General features: G+C 44.3%; 1 protein-coding gene across 1 annotated transcript in view; it reads right to left on the bottom strand.

Moving 5' to 3' along the window:
* mxd1 (MAX dimerization protein 1) overlaps positions 1-7500 on the bottom strand; it is a gene marked incomplete at its 3' end in the record, with an annotated part of 12824 nt that overhangs the window by 143 nt on the left and 5181 nt on the right. The window contains exons 3-6 of the mRNA XM_080004310.1: positions 6832-6861; positions 1603-1717; positions 1157-1319; positions 1-54 (exon numbers count right to left, since the gene is read on the bottom strand). The exon at positions 1-54 is cut by the window's left edge and continues 143 nt beyond it. Coding sequence (XP_079860436.1) covers positions 1-54; positions 1157-1319; positions 1603-1717; positions 6832-6861 — 362 coding nt within the window. The remainder of the gene's footprint in view (positions 55-1156; positions 1320-1602; positions 1718-6831; positions 6862-7500) is intronic.

Genomic DNA, 7500 nt, shown 5'->3' with positions numbered 1-7500 from the left:
ACTCCAGGTCGCCCAGCATGAAGTCCGTGCCCTCGACGTCCACCTCCATCTCTTCTGCGGAGAACACACAGAAACGTGTTTTTTAGGACGTCTACTCTGGGAACGTCGCCGATCGCGCTGACCATTTGACGCCTTACGAGGGAATAAGGAGCTGCACACTTTGTGCAGTAAATACTGTTATAATACTGTTTATTAGAATTGTTTGATTTACCCAAATTGGTGTATGTAAATATATTTCTGAAATATTTTTGCTTACTGATTTATATTTTGCTGTTAAGTTTATTGTATATTTTAACAATCCTCCATCCTCTAATCACTTTGAGGCTGACTGTATATTGTCATTTTTATTCTTCCGATTTCTTCCGTTTGATAATGCTACTTTAATTTTTTTTATGTTGATCCCCATAATGACAAATGCCTGAATTTTTGATTCATGATATTTGATCATCATAAAAAATATATATCTAAATCTAAATAAACATTTCTTCATGCAAAGAACGGCCTTAATTTCAACTTTTAACTTTGTGCGTTTAACGTAGTCTATATAAAAGGGCCGTGTCCGACAGCAGAGGCTTGGCTGCTGCTCGGGGTGTTTGTCGGCACAGATTCACTTTCATGACATTCGAAATGCCGGCGTATAATGGATAACTGTTGTGAGACCTTTTTTCCCTCAAGTCAACGTTTTCCTTGTCTTTGATGCATAACGTGAACTGTGTGTCCCCGGTTCTGACAGATATAAAATGTCCCAGTTTTCAACATTCACTACCTAATTGTCCCGGTTTCAGCACAATTAAAATAATAATAATAATAATAAAAAAATATATATATATTAAACTTGTTCTCAGCGCTTACAAATATTACATACTGTATAGAGGCAAGCAGAAAAGAGCATGCACGAAAATCCCAGCAGAGAAGTGGGCGTGTCATCAGCAGGCCCACTCACTCGCTGTGAATTGTGTGATTTCAGTGGGGTGCGTGTGTGTGTGTGTGTGTGTGTGTTTGTGTGTGTGTGTGGCTGCGAGCTACTTTGACAATGCAATTTCCCTCTGGGGATGGATAAAGTATCTATCTATGCATCTATGCATCAATCTAAAACTCCCCAACTTTATCAACATGCCAAGTGGGCTCCCCCCCTCTGGCGTTCAGAAGGGCTCACCCTGGTCGGAGTCGGACTTGTCGTAGGAGGACAGGGTGGAGCCCGTGCTGTCGGTGCGCGTGCGCTCCACCCCCAGCTGCTCCAGTCGCCGCCGCAGGTGCCGCTGCTCGCGCTGCAGCTGCTCCAGCGTGTGCTGGGCTCTCCTGTCGCTCTCCTCCAAGCGCTGACAGCGGAGTGGCCGCAAAGAAGTGAGAAGAACGGAGAAACAATGTAAAGTCACATCACCATTTATAATCAACAAGATGAATTGGATAGGTTAAAATACACCAACACGCTATGGTATTCTAATATAACGTAGATAATAACCAAATATAAACATTTCGCACTTGTAAGAATTAAGACACTGTTTTGGAAAAAGTTGGTCATTGTTTTGGACAATGACTTTGTCCAAAACAATGTCTTGATTCCCACAAGTGTGAAATGCTCTCTTAGTTCCAGACACGCACCTTGATGTGATCTTTGGCCTTCATCAGCAGACTGAGGGTTGTGTGCCGGTTGGCGTCTGGTCCCAGGGGAACGAGCGACTTCAAGCGCTCCAAGCACAGCCGCAAGTGCGCCCGTCTGCAGATGAGAGGAGGTGACAGAACGAGAAAGAGAAGGAGAGAGAGAGAGAGAGACGGGGGAAACAAGGAGGGATCCTGTCATATACCATCAGCATCATCGCCTCAAAAAAAGTGCAAAAATGAAGGCGAGGCTACAGTGCCCACATGTCGTAGTGAAACGTTGTTCCAGCACGTGTTGGGGTGATCAAACCAACATTTTTACCAAAAACATAAGGGAGGGTAAGTGTCAGGGTGTTGGAGGAATGGCCATAACTTTAACTAGCTTCAGTATCCTGGGTAGCTCTGCTGACCTGGCCCTGTATCCGCCACACCAATAGTAGTAGTTCAGCCTAACAATGCATGGGATGACAGACACATCTTGAAATTGTTGCATGTTTTGGCCTTAAGCAGAGATGAGGCAACCATCCACTCTGCTTCCTTTGCATAGCAACAGATCTCAGAGCAGAAGCAGAGGCACCGCAACTCTTCTTCTATAGCATACAAACAGCATTGTGGGTAAACCGTCAACACCCAAAAAAACATTCACCCAAGGTCCTCGTGGACACTCCTGGGTGACATGCTGTCATCTGAGGGAACCGTGAGGGAAGCATCAAATGGATTGCTGCTGGCATGCGTCTGCCATCCGTTCACTCTCTGTAATCCCCCTCTCTCTCTTTCTGTTTCGCCTCCTCCCTCTCTCTCTTTCTTTCCATTTTGTGCGTCGTGCGTGTCACTCAGCTGGCAGCCTCGGTGACCATGTGAGCCTTTCTATTACGCAATACACCCCTCAAACTATCCTGCAGCCGGGGTAGGTGGAGGTGAATGAGCAATTGAGTGAGTGAGTGTGTGTTTGTTTGGGTGTGTGTGGTGCGCATATATATGTTAGGGCTCTTCCGGTGAGGGCCACTGGCTCGATGCCGGGTGGTAGCGGTGACCCTGCTCGCACACCGCGCCTACGCGAGCCTGAAAAGGTTTTTCAAATATGGCACACGGAGGAGACAAGTGGAGAGGGATTGATTTCGCTGCAGTGACGCATGCAAGCGTGCACACAGGCACACGCACACACCTTCTCGACCTTTGCCCTTTGAAAACACATACAAATCAGCAGAGGCTCTCCCCCCTGCCCCCTCCTCAGCTGATTCAGTCCAAAAGGGTAGTCGCCTGGCCGTTACATAACCCATGCCCTGGTGTTGTCGTGATATTAGACAGGATCGGCCGGGCCCTCTCGACACCCGTTTGTTGTACAACAGCGGTAGGCGCCCGTTTGCCAGCTGGGGAGTGGGCCTATGTGCTGTCTGACTGAAAGAGCAAAGGAGGGTGATGCAAATAAGGATAGTGGGTGTGGAGGAAGGTCCTAGACCAACAGGTTATTCTGGTTCCCTGGGGCTGCGGTGCAGTTTCGTTAAGTCAGCTTGGCGTGCAAAGAGGCCGACAGGGCGTGCAAAACTTAGTGGGCTCTGGACGCTCTGTAAATCAGCCCCAAGGCCGGCAAACGAATAAAAGAAAAAGACCTGCCCGGTCAGCCTAAAAACAACGGCAAGGTCAATGTGAAGCTCTGTGAGCCTGCCGGCTTTGACACCCCCCCCCCCCACACACACACACACACCCTTCCAGAGCACAACTTTGAAGTGAAAAAGTGTCTTGGGGGCCAAGAGTCGTATTTCAAACACACACATACACAAACGGATAAAGTGTGAGCAGCTGACAAGATTGCGGAAGGGGACTTTTAAAACAACTACAGCTTGTGTGGACAGAGATCAACATCTCGTCCCGTGTATTGAGGAGCGAGCAACTTATTATGGGGCCACTGTGACACTTCCAATCCAGTCCAATGGGGGAATAAAAACGGGGGCCCTGGCGCCCTAACTTTGTCTTACTGCTGGTATCCAGTTTTTTTGGCTGTAGGGGTGGTCTCCACTGACACACACACACACACACTTGAAGCCCACCCACACACGCTCCCATATCTTCATAGGCCTCAACAGCATACTGTCTCTGCAGGCTCTGTGCGTAACTATGATCTATGGTTCGCTTGGAGCAGTACAGCAGCCATTTCAGAACATGAAATGTGTGGTACATGGGTCAAAGACAGTCTTATGTATTATCACCATCTATTACAATTATCAAAACATAAAAAAAATAAACAAATAGATAAATAAAAAAGCCAATCGTCCCCTAGTCCTGAAGTGCCGTGGAACTTACACTGTTACACCATTCATTGCCAAAACCATATTATTTTATGTTGGAGATTTCCTCCAATCTTCAAATGCAACCCGACTGCTCAACTGCACGCAACAATAAAGCAATAAACTTGAAAAAGTATATATTTTTAAGATTGGAATATTCTGATATTAAGGTATTTCATTTGATCTCTATAGAAGAAAAAAAAATCATAAAATTAATTGAAATAAAACATATAAAAAACAACAACACCTTAAAAAAAAAGTCTTCCTCTGCAATGGTATATTATTGTGTTCGCCTTATTTTAATTTACAAAACAAGACAAAGTTGATTTGCCAAATTAATTTTGACAATAGACAGACCGAAACATTGGGGAGAGGTAACTGTTATGTAGTACGTCTCCCAAATGTAATCGGGGAAAAGAAACGCCTTACAAAGATGTGAGATGAAGGGATTTCCCCACTTATACAAAGGTTCAACAGTGGCAACTAAAAAGGTTTTCAAAGGTGGAATGTATGAAAGGTTTCCCTCTTAACAGCCTAAAGCTAGGGCCACACTACGTGGTTTTCAAGGCCGCTTTAGCAACGACTTGAGATCGAGTGTGTGTGAGTGAAAGCCTCAAACCTGTCTCTATACAATCCCAAGTGGTCGGGTCACGATTCAACCAAACATGTTTCATTTTATCGGGGGCTAGACTTTCCAAAATCATTTGGTGTCCAGTGTCAAAGCCTCAAATCGCAACAGATTTGAGAAAGCAGCAAGTAGGCAAGTGTGGACTTTTGAAATGGAGGAGCTTGTGGAGTTGTGGCGACTGATGAGTCTCTGCTGAGGGACTGGTTAGTGTAGAATGTCAGCGCCGCAAGTTTGGCATCCGTGTTTGTGTCAAACACATTGCGAGATATTTTGCAAACAAATCTCCATTAGTTTGTTCTCCATCTTTAGATTTGTGCTGCTCAAAAACAGCAGTTGTTATGTGTGTGTGCAGAAGAGACAGAAAATCGGCAAATGTCATTAAATGTTGCTGCTCAATCTTTACATCTCGTTCACGATTAAAAAAATAAATAAATAAATCACGTAATGTAGCCCCAGCTTTAGGATGATACAAACTAGGGTGATAACTAGCATGTGTGTCTGTGCGTGTGTGTGTGTGTGTGTGTGTGTGTGTGTGTGTGTGTGTGTGTGTGTGTTTGTGAGAGGGTATCTTAAACCCCAAACAAATTTAGGGCCATCTTCAGCACCAATGTTGAGACTGGTTACCATAGGGCAGAAAATAAAAAGCCAGTCGAACAGCTATGTTGTCTATCTGTGTCCATATTTCGATACAGTGTTAAAATCACCATAAAACGGGCACCGCTGGCCAAAAATAAATGTGTTGCGTAGGTAGAGTTCAAAATCCGACCCGGGCGTACGTGTGTGTGTGTGTGTGTGTGTGTGTGTGTGTGTGTGTGTGTGTGTATATAAATATAAAACCACCACTAATAATCACTAATATTGTGTAGCTCCCTATGGATCGGGCTTGTTTTAGCATATCCCACAGTGTTCGATTGGATCGGACCCTAAACCCGACCATCCACATAATGTCGAAGAAAATGTGATTCATCAGACCAGGCCACCTTCTTCCATCGCTCTATGATCCAGTTCTGACGCTCATGTGCCCATTGTAGGTGCTTTCGGCGGTGGACAGGGCTCAGCATGAGCCCTCTGACCAGTCTGTGGCTACGCAGCTCCATACGCAGAAAGCCGTGATGCACTGTGTGTTATGACACCTTTTTACTAGAGCAGCATTAACTTTTTCAGCAATTTGTGCTACAGTAGCGCTTATGTGGGATCGAACCAGGTGGGCTGGACTGCACTCCTCACGTGCATCAATGAGCCCGTGACCCTGTCGCGGGCTCACCAGTTGTCCTTCCTTGGACCACTTTTGGTAGGTACTAACCACTGCATACCGGAAACACTCCACAAGACCTGTCGTTTTGGAGATGCTCTGACCCAGTTGTCTAGCCATCACAATTAAACTTTTGTCAAAGTCGCTCAGATCCTTACGCTTGCCCATTTTTCCTGCTTCCAACACATCAACTTCAAGAACTGACTGTTCACTTGCTGCCTCATAAATCCCACCTCTTGAAAGGTTCGATTTGAACAGGATGAGAAATGTTATTCACCTCAGCTGTCAGTGGTTTTAATGTTGCGGCTGATTGGTGTGTATAATATGCGCCGCCATAGAGCTACTGGGAGTTCTATTCGTGCAGCACCACTGAAACTATCACTGAATAAGGATTAAAAATGAAACAGATACATCCTTGGACTTGCCGGTTGCGTCCGAAACCAAAATAATCTACGTCAACATCGCTGCCATATTGAAACAGACAAGACTGGCCTGTAAACAAATAAGTAACGGGGGAGCTGCGGTTTTCTGGATGAAAAACACTAGAATGTTTACATTTGTCAAACGGTTTCAATGAGTCATTTTTATATTCAAGGGTTCATGATCTACCTGAAGTAGAAAAAAAAGTTTTGAAGGAAAAAAATAATAATAATTGTCCTACATGACCACCGTTCCAATATGGCGGCGACGTTGAGGTATGATGCAAAGGTCCAGTTCCAGATCCATATCTTTTTAGTTTTTCTTCAAATATTCGCTTTGAAAACCTACACCTGTTTGTGTGTGAAGGTAAAATGTGAAGTATGTGAAGCCTACTTAACATACAGTTCAAATAAATTACTTTGGAATAAATTTAAATTTAATGGATTTTTGTATTTTTTTTGCCATGTGGTTTACTACAGCCTCATGTAACCCCTTACACATAATACCAACAATAGGCATAATAGGAAAAAAGAGCTCTGTATCAGAATCAGTACTGGTATCGGCACATCTTCTTCATCTATCTATCTATATCTATATCTATATACCGTATACACACACACACACAAGTCAAAAGGCGTTCAACGTACCTGTTCTTTTCCATTTCATTGTGCGTAGACCTGCGGACATAAAGGACAGATAGATAGAGGACATACAGAGAGAGAGAGAGAGAGAGACAGAGAGGGTCACATTCTTTACTGGGAAACAATCAGACAGTATGAAAACCACAAAAAATGGCTGATCATCGAATGTCCAATGGAGGGATTTACTTTTTTTGGGGAAGTACGCAAGGAGTTTAAAGGGTACTCTTAGGTGATCATTTGGGGGGGTGTATCCTTAGTACACTAAAGGGTAACACACACACACACAGACACAGACACACACACACACACACACACACACACACACACACACACACACAGACACACACACACACACACACACACACACACACACACACACACACACACACACACACACACACACACACACACACACACACGGGTTGTCAAACAATTAGATTTAGATTTTCAAATACAATTTGAATTGTAAAATAAATAAATAAATAAAAAGCCATTCAAATAGGATAATTAACATTCGACAAAAATATGCAGTGTTTCAGCAGAAATGCATTATTTATTATAAAAATGTCGCGCAAATATGTCCACATACATCCTCTCTGTGCGCGCAAGTGAATGAGCTTTGTCCGTGCGCCGCCTCTCCGGTGTCTGTGCCCCCACCCCACCTCCGTCAACATG

This window comes from Zeus faber (genome assembly GCF_960531495.2).
Source record: "Zeus faber genome assembly, chromosome: 7".
NCBI classification, from domain to species: Eukaryota; Metazoa; Chordata; class Actinopteri; order Zeiformes; family Zeidae; genus Zeus; species Zeus faber.
Note: the sequence above shows the minus strand (reverse complement) of the source record. Positions and strands in the feature narration are given on the sequence as shown.